Below are 14231 nucleotides of genomic sequence, written 5' to 3' on the forward strand. Positions count from 1 at the left end.
TACAATTAGAACACCAATCCTGCCAGTCTTACGGATACTGATCGATAATGTTTATATAGCAAAGTTTGCTGAGAATGCAAGCGCTACTGGACAGAACCTGGAACATGTACTCGGCCAGCTGAAGGATATGTAATTCCAAGACTGTTTTCCCTGTAACTATATCAAACACAGTATTTTTAGGACTCCAGAAGGCGCGTTGCTGTGTATCGATGGGTGAAAAGCGAGAACTTCCAATGTTGTTATTGAAGATGCCAAGCTAGTTAACCTTATGAATGCTTGAAATTTTACGTCTAACAATAACACTGTCTGGATTTGCCTGTAGTATTACGTCGGAGTCAATTCATACTTGGACTTGGATATTTACTGATCAATGCTGTGCTATGTCAAAGAGAGTGCGATGAAATAAATACATCTCAACACAGCAAATCACGGTAGATAAGGTGGTACAAATAAGCACAAAGCAATTTGCACCTTTATTCTCCTATGCTTTCCCCAGAATAAATGAAAAGACAAATAAGACTTTGAGCGGGTGAATAGCCCGTGGTGATAATTCCCACTTGAGGTTCACGAAACTGCATATGTAGTAGAATGGTGCCATCAGAAAATTACTTAGAAGTTGATTGAAATGTCGACGATTGCTGTGGAGGTTGGCTTCTAGTACTCGGTAGCTGAATTTCTATATTCCAAGACTTCTGCAGTAAATGGAACAAGGGGTGCTGCCACTGATTTATAGTAGGCTCCTAACTGATCAGCGGTCCACTGATTGGTAACAACGGCAACGTGAGCATTTGCCAGGCCTTTGTTGTGCGTATCCTCCGCGAATGGCACTTTCTGAAGATAGTAGCCGTTGATTTTCAAGAACATATCGGCCGCCAGTAAGGCGGTGCGTTTATTCCCATCTTGAAAGGCATGGTTTTTCATTATTTTCTCCGCAAGATTTGCAGCAAGCCGAAACACATCTTCCTCCATTGTGTAGTGTTTCATGTTCATCGGTGAATGGACTGCAGACTCCAGCATGCTTGGCTGAATCGGGACAGCATTGGAGACGACATATCTCGCATGAAGTCGCTGAACTTGGGAGGCTGTTAAAAAGAGAAGCTTTTTCGTAGCCATTCTTTAAAAAAAGGTGGCAGGAAGTGAGATGTATGTATAGATAACTTGTTATTTTCACGAAGCAACTATCGGTCACTCCCTCTAGGGTCAAATAGAAAAGATAGACTATAAGGAAGGCGCTGTTCTGCTCAGCCGGTGTCCAACTTTAATAAAATCAAAGATGGGAGCATTTATATTCCTTTTAATAAGCTGATAATCAGAGCTATCGAATCTTTTGTAAATATCTCACTCGTCCAATGCTACCTACAAGGCTGTTGGGTTGCAGCAACAGTCAACAGGCGCTTCCTATGCGCTAAAATTTCACCTCATTCACCAATGAGCCACTCTAGCCCCATCTCCTAGTACGCAGCTCTTCTGCTTGCATATAATAATGGAGTATGACTGGATGTTCCCTATTTGGCTACGTTAGCTGGCGGCAACAATACGATACAAATAATGCAGGATGATAGGGTCAAAGCACCCCTGCAACGAGCCTGAACGCCGGTTGGGCAATAGGTAAATGTACCTCTACTAAAAGTCCCAGTGCTGCTAGATGTACATTCTTAACTACAGTCAGAATATACTGCTCGCCAATAAACTGTTGGAGGAAGTTGTCTCACACATTCAGCTTATTTCTACCAGCTTCTCCTATTTCTACCAGCTTCTCCTATTTCTACCAGCTTCCCCTATTTCTACCAGCTTCCCCTATTTCTACCAGTTTCCCCTATTTCTACCGGTTTCCCCTCTTTCTACCAGCGTCTCCTATTGTTTCTACTAACTTCTCCTATTTCTACCAGCTTCGGCTATTTCTACCAATTTGTATTGCTACCCCACTGCAGTATGTCGACATTATCGGCCATTTCCCGAATCTATGATGATCTCCGATGCAGTCGCACAATACAGCCTTTATATTGGGACACCCTTGAAGAACGTCTTTTGATATTCTGTAAACCGTCTCTTCGGTTACCCCGCATACAAACACGACGTTCCAAGGGGGAGTATATGTCGCAATATAGACACAAAAAAGCGCAGGGGGTTTATTTAGATGTCCTAGAGAATTATACTCGTATCTTTCTTCCCTTCTTACTTGCAGTTTCGGCTCGAGCTTGCCCGCGCATTGATTTGGTCGCAGTTAGCCAACATCTAAGCAAGCAGCCTAGAATCAAAGTCAACCGAAGCACACGATCAATCCTTGAAAATGCAGCTGAAAAGGTTGGCGTTTTTGAAAGCACCAATTTTAAAAGGCTGGCCGAACTACTTTTCGTTCCTGGTTCGTACTGATTTATTATCATTATCATAATTATTAGTCTATACAGATCAACACTAATTTTCTCCAGATGATTGCCAGACACCAACGCCCACTACAGGTGCGGGAACTGAGGATTCATGGACATACAACGCATCTAATTTGGACGCTGTCGCCGATATTTTCGGCGAGCGGATTTATTCGGCTGTTGAGAGTTCTGCAGGCCGACTTATCGAGAAAGCAAAAAGTTCAATCTCTCGTATAACGGAGAGTATAAGGTCCAAGTTCCCTCGAAATAACTCTGAAGATGCGATTGTATGCCTAAACATCGGATTCGGCAGTGATCTAATCCGCAGCCTGTTTCCGACAGCGTACCGGAGTTTGTTTTCGCTCGAAACTAATTCGAGGGAGCAATTGGTCACAAATTCTGCAAGAGTTTTACTACAACAGCAAGGGCCAATTATATCAGCGACAGAAGATCGTGAGTAGTAATATTTCTACTAGATGTTGATGTGCTTATTTATTTCTAGTAGGTAATGCCTACTTTACAATTGAAGGTGCCTCTGTCTCAGCTATCGACTCAATCTTCGGTCCCCAAATCTGTCAGGCGATTCAAGAGAGCCAGCTGCGGAAGTGGGAAATTGAACATTCACTTATTAGGACAACAGACTGTGTTACTGTTGATATATGTCGCAAGCAGCCCCAGTACGGCATCATCCGTTTGCGCATCGGCTTCGGCCTTGGTATTATCATAGCGAACTCGTTACATGCATTACCAAATCACCTTTGACTTGCCCTGTCGTATATACACCATAATATTCACGGGAAGTACCATTTCCCCATCTCCACGTGTAGACCATATCTTTGCACTCTTTGATGTCAGAAATTCGATACTTTCGCATCCAAAGCAATAGAGCCTTCTCTCAGCATTTTCCGCCACGATATAGTTGAATGGTTGAACGTAACAGTCATCGAAAAAGGTTTCCGGGACAGTGAGGGGCTTCCAACGATTGCTCTGTGGATCATTAGCGTACAAAGTAAATACTGAAAAATTCTGATGGAAGTAATACCAATTCACTAGCCGTTTCCTCTGTCATGTCAAAGCCACTGTTGGTCCTGGATATTTGAAGATCGGTCGCAAATTTGCCGCGAATTGGACGCGATGTGTGCGGTATGGTACTTAGGAATTACCCTAAGAATAGCCAAGTGGAATAGCAAGATAGAGTAAGGTGGAAAATTCTCACATAAATGTCCACTGTGTGGCGAGCGGACAGTTTCTCTAAGAGTCAAGGAATTATGAGAAGCCATGAAAATGGAGGGGTTGCTTGCCCAACCCCACTATCTCATAAACGCAGGTTTATCACGTGCGTTATTTTCTTCAGGTACCTTGGCAAGATGGATCTAACCATTAGGTACGGGGGAAAAGGTTTCGGCTGGGACCTTGTCAACTATCCCAAACTTCTATTTCTACCAACTTCTATTTCTACCAACTTCTATTTCTACCAACTTCTATTTCTACCAACTTCTCCTATTTATAGCAAGTTCTCCTATTACTACCAACTTCTCCTATTTCTACCAGCTTCGCCAATTACCCGGATCTGACCCTTTCTACCCTTTAGTGATTCTATTCCCCAACCTTATTTATTACAATACAAAGTCAACTCTCCACTGACTACCGAATTTAGTGCTGTAATTGGCATGGAGCTAGGTGTCCGTGCCACGAATCTACGAAGCAAACTCCACTACATTTACGAAGTTCCCTGTAGTTCTTACTCGTTATAGGATATAGGTAAACCACATGTTGGCTGGGAGATTTACGTACCCCGAGACTATCAACGCGTAGAGATGGCGTGATGGTCTTATCTAAACCCTAATTGTAGCTGCAAAGCAAGGAGTACTTTCAGCAGACAAAGGATGGAATCGAGACAGTTTGTGAGGTTATAAGTATAGAACTGTACGCATACTATTTGCGGGTAGGCAGACTGCTCCCCAAATTGGTGTATCTTCTGCATCCTTCAAGTCTTTCCCGCGTCCCAAGTCCATCCTTATGTTGCTTGCTTCAGAGTACCAATGGATTGTTTCGCTAGAATAATTCCGCTTTGGAAGGGCATAAAAAAGAGACTGAGATTAATTATGAGCGGTGTCCAAAAGGATGAGGTCAGGACCATATTGCATCATAGATTGCTGGTCTAATAATTGCTTAGGCTATAGTCTTCATTGATGTGGGAAGAGGCGCTGACGATCTGGTGGTGACGATTCGCCGCGGTCTTTTCCCTGACTATCTCCTCTGGAGCGAACTAAAGTCAATTGGACCGCAAGCAACAAGTGCAGTTGTTGCTGCAGGGTGGAACTGCAGTGCGTTGGACAAGATTGCGGAATCAGTGCGGAAGGGACGTTTCCTTGAGGAGGAATTGGATCAACTTCGAGAAGAGGCCAAGGACAAACGTAAGCGGATTTCTATCCGTAATCCCTCTGATCCAGTTAGCATCTTTGAATGAGGCTGGAGAGGGGTTTGGAATCCACAGTATCTGGAATTAGCTGCATGGACTATACGTATTCTACCGAAGTAGATGCGAGAACTACTCCAGTCAAGGATCTATCTTAGTATTCTCCTAAAGGAAAAAAAAAAAAGGTAGCATCCAGACGACGCGCAAGCAATAAGGGGCCTTCCCTCTCAATCTAGGAGACCGTATTTTACCTTAGCTGTGTGCTCGAGAATGAGCGAGAGAGACGTTGACCAATAATTTGAGGTAAACAGCTTCTAATCTGGACTAGTAGACTACTTAATCCTCGATAATCCCGAATAAAAACATTGCTATCTTTAACCCGCTGTCATTCTTCTTCGGGGACAACATGGCTAGCGTTCAAAGACAGTGTGACACTCTCAAAGAGATTATACACAAGTCATCGATAAGGTTTATTTTCCCCCAATGTCTTCAAGGTTTCCCACGTTCAGATCTCTTATACCGCCACTTTCGAGCCGAAGAGGATGAGGTCCATGCGGGCCTAAGTGTCAGAGACACTGATTTTAAAAGGTTCCTCTCCTGCTATCAAAAGGCTCTTAGGGCTTCAATCCCCGCTGAGAAGCTGCCATTTGATTCTAAGCGCTTCGATGTCCTGTTTATAGTCCAGCACTATGGACAAGATACTGAGAGTCAGTATACATCTCCAGACACAACTCGTGATAGTGCTCCGGTTGCTGGTACGTGTTCACTGCTGTAATCAAAACGCTGATAAACTAAACCACTCCAAGACCCGATGCTCATATCCAATCGGTCAGCATGGCCGCATGAGCTTTTTTCACTCTCCGATATAGATCCGGTCCCGATTCCGTCCAATTACCTATCGCAAGGCGAAATAACCCACGCTGAAAGCAATACCATGGGCTGGAACAACTGGTCACTTGGCGGCCCAGATGATACCGCATTGAACGAGCATTAGGCTAAAGACAGCTTCAAGAAACCAGTGAAGAGAGTAGTACGGCGATTATTAAAAGGCTTGTGCAGTATGGAATACTCACAGCTCTACTCGAACAGAAACATAGACAGCTTTGTAAGGATTTTCGACGAACTAGTGATGGTATCCTAGTACTTAATGTGGATTGTTAGATTATGTACTAGGCAGTTGAAGTAACATGTTTGGTCGAGCTTTGGATCTTGGTGCCTGAATATATTCCTGTCGGCGTACAATTCATACGCTGAAAATTGTGGTGCCTAGATTACCTGTATAATTCGTCGTTCAACTATTTTGAGGTAGATTATTCGTCGTACCTAATGGCTTCTTTAGTACGGTAACGATTTACGTTTTACTCTGTGACCACAGCCAACAATGCTGTGATGGGCAAGACACAAGTGGTCCTAATCTTCCCGGGTCACCACGTATTTTTGTTTCAAGTGGGGTCAGATGAACTATATCAACTTATAAAATTACTGCATTGGCTTGAAATACCTCTAGACACCTTTTCGGCTGAACAGTAATTGTTCGACAAACTACTTCGCGACCAACTAGGTAATCTAAAGAGTCGAACTTTTCATACCTCCAACCTGCTGGTATTCCTCCTGAGTTCTAAACGCAAAATGCCTAAGACCGAGAGGCAGTTTAATACTCTGAAGAAGGTTATAGAGCAGACACCGATCAGATTTCTTTGTCCGAAATGTCTCCGCGGCTTCCCTCGCTCGGATACCTTGTATAGGCATTTTCGAACGGAGAAAGATGGCACCCACAACGGTCTCTGTATGAGAAAGACTGATTTCCAAACATTTATTTACTGCTATCAGATGTCCATCGGGGCTTCAATTCCCGCTCATGAGTTGCCCTACGGCAATAGATGTTTTAATGTTCAGTATATGCTCGAACACTATGACGAAGATTTGGAGAAACCCCATTGCAACAACCCGCCGACCACAGATAATACTCAATTGCAGACTGGTAAGATTTACTTTATCAGAGGCATCGAACAGATTAAATTAAAAAGTTTTTAAGGTCGATTACACCTGTCCACTGAATTTGTTTGCCCAAACAATTATGCTCTCCTCCGTCACCTGAATTATGCCGCCCCCATTTATTTCGACCGCCAGCCGCTTGGCCTCAAAAATGTGTACAGCGAACGCAGAAATTTGGCTTGTAATTTGCGATCCAGCAGGGAACCAGTTGCTGAAGGCTGGAGCAACTGTTCACATCATCTGCACGTCCTAGATGATGAGGAAGTGGAAGCTAAAATACTTACTCTTATTCCACAGATAAATAACTGGCTGGATGGGACGCTTCCTCTGCCAAGGGAGAGTGAGATAGGACCAGATGGCACGGGCGTCATTATCCCAAAAACTGGGATTGATGTGCACCTTATTCCTGTCAGGAATCTACTATACAAAGGCGTAAGGCCGTGGTCGTTTGACTAGTGATGGAATTCCACTGATTGTATTAACTAGATGGAACATTCACCCTCCTCCGCACGTATAAAACAACCTTCACTCCCCTGAACTTCTCCCAGGCTGTCTACACTGCGCTTCGTGTAGATGGACCCGGCTTGATCGGTAGTACGAACGTCACCCTTGGCAAGTCTATTTGGGTTAATGGCCGAACCACCCTATCTGCCGGCCTTATCCTCTTGATAAGCAAATCATCAGAGATAGTTGTTGGGCAGGACATTCAAACTGAAAGTATAAGCCAATCAGCGCTTGGTCCAGCGATATAGTGTCCATATTACGATATAGAAGAAGAAAGGCATTGGTGTATAAGACCAAGGCAAGGAGAGCATTGTTTATAAATCCTTCTCACAGGGTACATTGCCGATGAGCATCTCTTACCCCCATCTCTCCCGTGCCTAGGTTGAAATAGAGTAAAATAGTGTAGATGTGAGCACTAACAGGGGAAAAAATTTAACTATGGATTATAATCACGCATTTGGACTTAGTGTTATTTTCGTCTTTTTGCCGACCTGTATGGGTACATGCAAGGTATAGCATCCAGTAAAAGAAATAAAATTGTAATGTTATCAAAAAAGAAATAGGATGCTATACACTTATGGGAAAAGTATGGTAAATGAATATCTAGACACTTGAATTTTATTATTACAAAGTAACGCTTACTGTACATACTGTAGTATATTCCACTGAGATTGCTCTCCATCTACTGAGAAAATCCCAAAAAGTATAAGCCAAATCCATGCTCAAGAAAAACCACAAGCCTCTTGAATTTGGCTTTAAAATCCCCTAGCGTCAACTCCTGCTCCGACAATAGAATGTATCGGCCCCAGAGAATCTCGCACAGTTGCTTAATATTCACTGTTGGTCGAGAGAAAAATTTCAGAAGTTCTCGAGGAGGCAGGGCCGCTGTCGAAAAGTTATGAAGTGACGCGTCAAAGTGCCAAGTAAGGAGAGACAGCATAAGAAGCCCATCATACGAAAGTTTTTCCAGAAAAAATTCAGCGTACTCATGGAGGAGTTTGTTCTCTGACAGGCGACTTATGTCCACACTGCGGAATCTGCTTTTCCGGAGAGCCTGGCAAATATCCACGAGGGATTTGGCTTCAGGGCTAAGATTAAGCCGAAGGCTCGTACTTTCACAAGCCAATATTCCCAGTCCTCGTACCTGTAAACCCTTTAACGCCAACTGGGCTGGAAGGCGAATAATAGACTCGTGCAGGGGGGGCTTGAACAGTAACATTTAGCAAAATTGTAAAAAACGTATGGACATTTGACGAACCATGGTAGGCTTCCTGTTGAATGTCTGTTTAAAGTGTAGCTGTTGCCTGAAGGAAAATATATCAAAAGATAAGCAAGGATAAATGCAATATCGAAACAGGGCACTGAAGGCTGTTTTATAGACAGAACACTCACCTTATCATCTAGTAATAGGTCAGACAAAGGTGCCTTCCTTTCCCCCTAGTGCCGTTGACTATAGAATGACCCAAAGTTTATTAGCCGTATTAAAAATACTCCCGTGCTATGTAGTGATCATCCCATCACGCGCAAGATTTAATTGGACCCACTTCCAACATATTTTGATGTATTGAATATCTATGTATCAAAATAAAACCAAGGCCGTATAGAAGCCCTGTGGGAAAGCGGGGAAGTTAATCCCTACATCCCCCTATCTCTCCCGACACCATGTAGCAACAGTGGGATGCATGAATATTGGCAACCCCAAAGATCAGGAAAGGATGAATAGTCATGGTTTGTTCCCTGGCTAGATACTCTTACAAGAAGGGATCTAGTAAGGTCAAATTTCCCAAGTTTAATTAACCTAGTAACTACAGGTGTTACATACATACCCACCAGTTATATTATTGAAGCTCGTAAAACAAGTTCCGAATTTTTATTTACTTTCTAGTCAATTAAATTGGAGTAAGGCACACTCGGGACTTTTACTGACACGCTACTGCTAATAGAGTGTTTTAGGCTGGTCTGCTCAAAATATAAATTCTCACTATTTATCCTGCTGGTTTCTGTCTGGTGAGCCACCTGAATTATCCTCTCCGTTTTAAAAGTCCCACAGAAAACCACAAGTTCTTTCTTGTTTCCTCAATTGTTTCTTTTCCTTGCCATGTCTCACACATTGGAGTTTGCTTCCCGTTGCAACCCCGAACTTAAGATAGAGCGTATCGAAGTTTATTGTGATTCATCCATGGAAGTTGTGCGTACTTGGGAGCCCGGAGTTGCGGACCCGTGGAAGTCGGTAGTTTGTCAGAACCACTGGACTCTCATCTTCCATTACGGTCGCCACAAAGCCACAGCGACTAAACATAGAGGATATAAACTGAAATGGGTGGACAACGTCCTGACCAAACGCTCTGTATGTCTCGAGTTCAAGCCCCAATATATGTGCCCAAGTATGAGGGAGTTTGTATACATGATGGGAGCCCATGAATATCCGGACACACTAGACGATGACTGTTCTAGCTTCGTGTAAGTTTGATGATGTGAGAATGAGCACCTGGTCCTAATCTAGCACAGATATAAATTTATTAGCAAGTATCAAAAAGAAGGGTATATTGACGGTCCTTTGGAGTATTTGAGAGAGTTACTGTGTAAGTATCGGAATACTATAATAAACAGCAGAATACTCATGTTTACTGTCTTCTAGTTGCTCCTCCGGAATATGAACGATCTGCCTAGTTATAGTACTTGTCAGAACTGATCTCCCAACCGTCGTAGATCAAAATATACGTCTACTTATGACCTAAATCTAAATTGATGGTTCATTATAAGCAGCAGCTATGTAATAATTTGTGTTGTAGTAAGAAGTGTAGTGATAAGCAATTGGGCGATCCATTTTTAGAAGGATAAGGACTGGCTTACGGTACCTAAGTTATGTAATTGATTGGAATGTTAAACAGTGATTTTTTTGGCTAGACCCAGCCCAGCCACGTAAGCTGGCATGATCCACCAAGCTCGGAGGAGTATTAACTAGATACGCCAAGCATACAAGTCTCACACAGCAAGAGGTGCAAAGTAAATAATCCTACCCCATCAGCAGTGAGCCGGACCGCATTTACTACCAGCAATGTGCATTCCAAGGGTGGGACTCCCTGATTCGCAGATAGTATCGACCGAGAGTATGAGATGAACAATTGAACATCCCAAGAAGACCCACCACGTACTGTTGTATATGTGACAATCGACCATCTGAGCATCCACTAAGTATTTTAGTCTCGAAACGTTCCGGGGTCACTGTATTTATGGTTGTCGTTCCGGACGGTAGCGTTAACAGGTATCTGGTGGTAGGACTACCTTCTAGTATGGTAGTACTTATGTCACAGTAGCTGTACCGGTTCATGTAAGGGGGCCATAGTAATAACTAGTTTGGTAAGATAAGAGCTTAAGAGCGGAAGATCGGGAAAGTAGCAAATTGCCTCGGTTCGCCGTGCCTCAAGAGTTCTCTCATATTATGCAGGGACTTTCTAGCGTGCTTTGTTGGACTCCACTTTTAACATATTCTGGTGCATCGAAAACAAACGTAACGAAAGAAGAACCTGGTTCGTCTCGGAGGCTGCGATATCTACAACGAACCACGCATCCCTCGCTAGAACCTGTCCACACCAATGAGCCGTGTGATGGGTCCATTGGGAACAACCGAGCTGACACCGCTGTACTGACTAAATATTCGCTGGCTAGCGTTTGGAGTGGGTGTCTGGCCGTGAAAACGCTTGAACACTGGGAGCTACCAGGGGCATCACTATTTTAATATTATATAGTCTTATGTTCGTACCCTTGACTAGCCTAACTTCTAGTCTCACTAATTCACAGTCCCGGTAGTCAAAATATAAATTGCAGGTCGATATACGTAACGTACAATTATAAATTAAGGATGTGGAGCTCCAGATTATTTAGGCATAGGAGATAACATGTCCGTCACGCCTTCTACTTATATTCGGTGTCCTCCGCAGGCATTGCTGCAAGTTTTATATTTTCAGCTCGAATACGGTATTGATAATCATCAGTTAGAAAGAATGCAACTTAAAAAGGCCCACAGAAAGCGTCCGAAACATTTTATTGTGCTACAAGTTAAGCATAATGGAGAATATTCACGATCAGCTTCGTCGTCGATACGATACGGGAACATAATTAACCAGGAGATCGAGGAGAAATTTAAGGAAGAAGTATTAAGAGCTGAGGCAGCAATGTGTAAGCCCTTCTGAAACTACTATTGTAACGACTTAGTAATGTCTGATTTTTTCCTTAGGTGAATCGCAGCTCAAAGACAAGAATTGTTCATTACTAATAATGAATCTTAAGTGGACAACCTGCCGTCTACTTGCGCAGCAATGGTATAAGGTTGTTGAACCCTCTCAAAGTACGCTACCAAGGCGGAATAGGAGACCAGAATGGTGGCCTAAAGAGCTAAAGGAAGTCAGAATATGCGAGTTTAGAAAAGCTGGTGAGAGTTTACTTCCACAGCCCAAGTCCCATAGTTTTTTAACGCCCACAGATCTTTTCACGCTTCTGATGTCTATACTTCAACAAAGACCGATTGAAGAATATAAAGAATACATGCAACAAAATATCCATGCAATAGGATCTAATGAAATGGAGGTGATCTTCAGAATACTTAAAATTTTGAACACAAACTGCCACTCTGGCCCTGAAGTGCACCAGACGGGTAAGTACTGTACTCCCAGAGAGAAATCTCCATCACAAGACTGAATCAAAACGATGAAACCTTTTCAGGATCATTACAACAGGAGCATTGAACAGGATACAGTACAATATGTATCCAGAGTGAAAAAAGGGGCCCAACAAGGTTCAGTGTAGGCAAAGTGGGGAACTTTTTAACAAGCCCATCAAGCTATATAGTGGATAACCGGTGTCAATATGAGTATACTTCTTTTTTTGTACAGATAAAGTGAATATTATGTACCTGGCTTCCACATATCTCTGACGCTACAAATATGATTTCTAGAAGAATGGCCAATCGCACCTTTACCTTCTAATTGATTTTATTTCATCTTAAGAATCTGAACAACCGTTGGAATACTTAGTTGTCTTGGGGCTCTATTAATCTTTTTGCATGCACAGACTGCTCGCTTTAAGTGATCACCTTTAAATCTTTGTTAGTGCAAACAATGCCACACATAATACAGCATGCCAGTATATAATGCTTCGGCAGTCGTTGATCTTTTACGTTGTTGATTGCAGTAGTCCAAGAAGAATCATTAACTAAGCGAGAACTTGCATTGTCGCAGTCTATACTCTAAGGGATCATACATTCGCGCGGGAAATGCCTCTGACTGGAAAGTCGGAGGTGCAGCTATCTTGTTCCAAGCAGACGTCGGAATAGTTTGCTGAGCCATGGTTCAGTACAGTAAGTACAGTATGTGAAAATTTTCAAAAAATTTAATTACCTATCGACAGAGGACAATGCACGCTGTTTTGGAAAGAAAAAGCATATTTGATTTTCCATTTCCTTGAAGTATCGGCCTATTCCAAACCGCTATTCATGATTTTGGAGTTGTACTAGATTAATTGAAGCCAGCTAATCCAAGCTTGAAAAATCATAGGAATTGTAAATCCTCTTTAGGACAAATTAACCAAGACTATGCAGATCTCTTGGTACAAGTAGGCTCAGAACCCGTCGGTTTTAGCGAGAAAAACGTTGCAGTCACCGCATTCCATTAATACAGCAGATATTTGCTGTTTCTCGTTGTGGACTTGATTCTTCTCTCCTATACTAAGTATCATATCAAAAGAACCCGATTTCGATATCTGAACTTGTATACCCAACGGAACCTAGCCAGCCGCTATAAACTTCCAGGGGCGGATATAAAGTATATCATATTATCCAGCCAGCATATATCTGCGATCAACCAGTGGCAATATATAAATTTTGGACCCTAAGATGTTCATGAATTTGGCGCAAGCACCTCTTCTGAGGATATAGTATCTTTCATGCTTCTGTCTTGGCCCAATTTGGATTCTATATCAACAATCGCCAGTGATCCTGTGGAGTCAGAAAAGCTAATTCTACCCTCCATATTGGACCAATTACAGCCCTCGTGGCACCTGGCATAGGACCTCACAGGGATCGTGACTGCATGAGTGTTATCGCCCGCGATTTTGCTCGAATCCACGCAACTTGGGATTTTTCTGGGGCTGCAAATGTTGGATTCGTTGCGTCCAGGTTTGACAAGAGTAACCAGCTTTCTCAGGATGCCAAATTCCAATTTTAATTTAATGCTGTACACCGTGGGTTTGAGTGTTGTTTGAAGGATATAGAAATTGAGATACTCTAAAGAGAGAAGCGCAACATCCAAACATATGATGGCAATGTTGACTGTTATCAAATTGTATAGGGTCCGGATGCGCTTTGGATCTTTGCCCGGCCACGTCTGTAGGATTCTTGCTGTTTCGTAGATATAGATCCCAGATAACAGGATTTCTTGCGCACAAAACCAAGACAGCTGCAGCCTTTCCATAATGTTATAACCCGTGATCACCGTTCCTTTTCGTACATAGATCGTAGCATACGTGAGCACTGTTGTCGGAATGGTAAGTACGATAGCGTTAATCGTAATAAGGTATGCGATAGAACGTAAGAACTTGCGGTTTGGTACAACCAGGTGGAGGCGGGAATAGAGCACGACCGACTGCCCTGGGACCATAAAATAGAAGCCCACCGTGGAGACAGCGACAGCTAGCCATATTGGCCCTTTGGCGAAGAATTCCAAGAGATAGCCGACGGAATGGGGAAGAACTCCAAGTACTAATGAGAGCAGCAAGGCCCAAAAGTACAAACTGCGGTGATGCTTAAAAGTAACACAAATCATAACAACGAGCTCAATAGCATTGTACATGGCAATAGAACTGAATACCACGATAAGAATTTGGATGGCGAAACTCCCATCTTGGTACCCTCCGATGAGGCCGCTAGGAGGGTCTGAAAGAGAGCCAGTCAT

At 43.0% G+C, this 14231-nt stretch overlaps 7 protein-coding genes across 7 annotated transcripts; 4 read left to right on the plus strand and 3 right to left on the minus strand.

Annotated features, from left to right (window-relative positions):
• Nucleotides 1-654: 654 nt before the first annotated feature.
• Nucleotides 655-1113, minus strand: ATNIH1004_001675 (type II toxin-antitoxin system death-on-curing family toxin; the record flags this gene model as incomplete). The annotated part of the gene is made up of 1 exon (XM_033566374.1): nt 655-1113. The coding sequence occupies one exon, from the start codon at nt 1111-1113 to the stop codon at nt 655-657; it is 459 nt and encodes a 152-aa protein (XP_033432131.1).
• Nucleotides 1114-1932: 819 nt separating this feature from the next.
• hrmA lies at nt 1933-3128 on the plus strand (the record flags this gene model as incomplete). The annotated part of the gene is made up of 3 exons (XM_033566375.1): nt 1933-2362; nt 2430-2819; nt 2872-3128. 3 exons carry the CDS (start codon nt 1933-1935, stop codon nt 3126-3128), a joined length of 1077 nt encoding a protein of 358 aa, XP_033432132.1.
• A 1343-nt stretch (nt 3129-4471) lies between these two features.
• ATNIH1004_001677 (uncharacterized protein) lies at nt 4472-4836 on the plus strand (the record flags this gene model as incomplete). The annotated part of the gene is made up of 2 exons (XM_033566376.1): nt 4472-4495; nt 4543-4836. 2 exons carry the CDS (start codon nt 4472-4474, stop codon nt 4834-4836), a joined length of 318 nt encoding a protein of 105 aa, XP_033432133.1.
• Nucleotides 4837-5191: 355 nt separating this feature from the next.
• ATNIH1004_001678 (uncharacterized protein) lies at nt 5192-5779 on the plus strand (the record flags this gene model as incomplete). Its single annotated transcript, XM_033566377.1, has 2 exons — nt 5192-5540; nt 5592-5779. 2 exons carry the CDS (start codon nt 5192-5194, stop codon nt 5777-5779), a joined length of 537 nt encoding a protein of 178 aa, XP_033432134.1.
• Nucleotides 5780-7966: 2187 nt separating this feature from the next.
• Nucleotides 7967-8545, minus strand: ATNIH1004_001679 (uncharacterized protein; the record flags this gene model as incomplete). Its single annotated transcript, XM_033566378.1, has 2 exons — nt 7967-8488; nt 8543-8545. 2 exons carry the CDS (start codon nt 8543-8545, stop codon nt 7967-7969), a joined length of 525 nt encoding a protein of 174 aa, XP_033432135.1.
• An 837-nt stretch (nt 8546-9382) lies between these two features.
• Nucleotides 9383-9748, plus strand: ATNIH1004_001680 (uncharacterized protein; the record flags this gene model as incomplete). Its single annotated transcript, XM_033566379.1, has 1 exon — nt 9383-9748. The coding sequence occupies one exon, from the start codon at nt 9383-9385 to the stop codon at nt 9746-9748; it is 366 nt and encodes a 121-aa protein (XP_033432136.1).
• A 3430-nt stretch (nt 9749-13178) lies between these two features.
• On the minus strand, nt 13179-14231 carry ATNIH1004_001681 (uncharacterized protein; the record flags this gene model as incomplete). The annotated part of the gene is made up of 1 exon (XM_033566380.1): nt 13179-14231. One exon carries the CDS (start codon nt 14229-14231, stop codon nt 13179-13181), a length of 1053 nt encoding a protein of 350 aa, XP_033432137.1.

This window comes from Aspergillus tanneri (assembly GCF_003426965.1).
Source record: "Aspergillus tanneri strain NIH1004 chromosome Unknown AapTan_2_pilon_pilon_pilon, whole genome shotgun sequence".
Lineage (NCBI taxonomy): Eukaryota > Fungi > Ascomycota > Eurotiomycetes > Eurotiales > Aspergillaceae > Aspergillus > Aspergillus tanneri.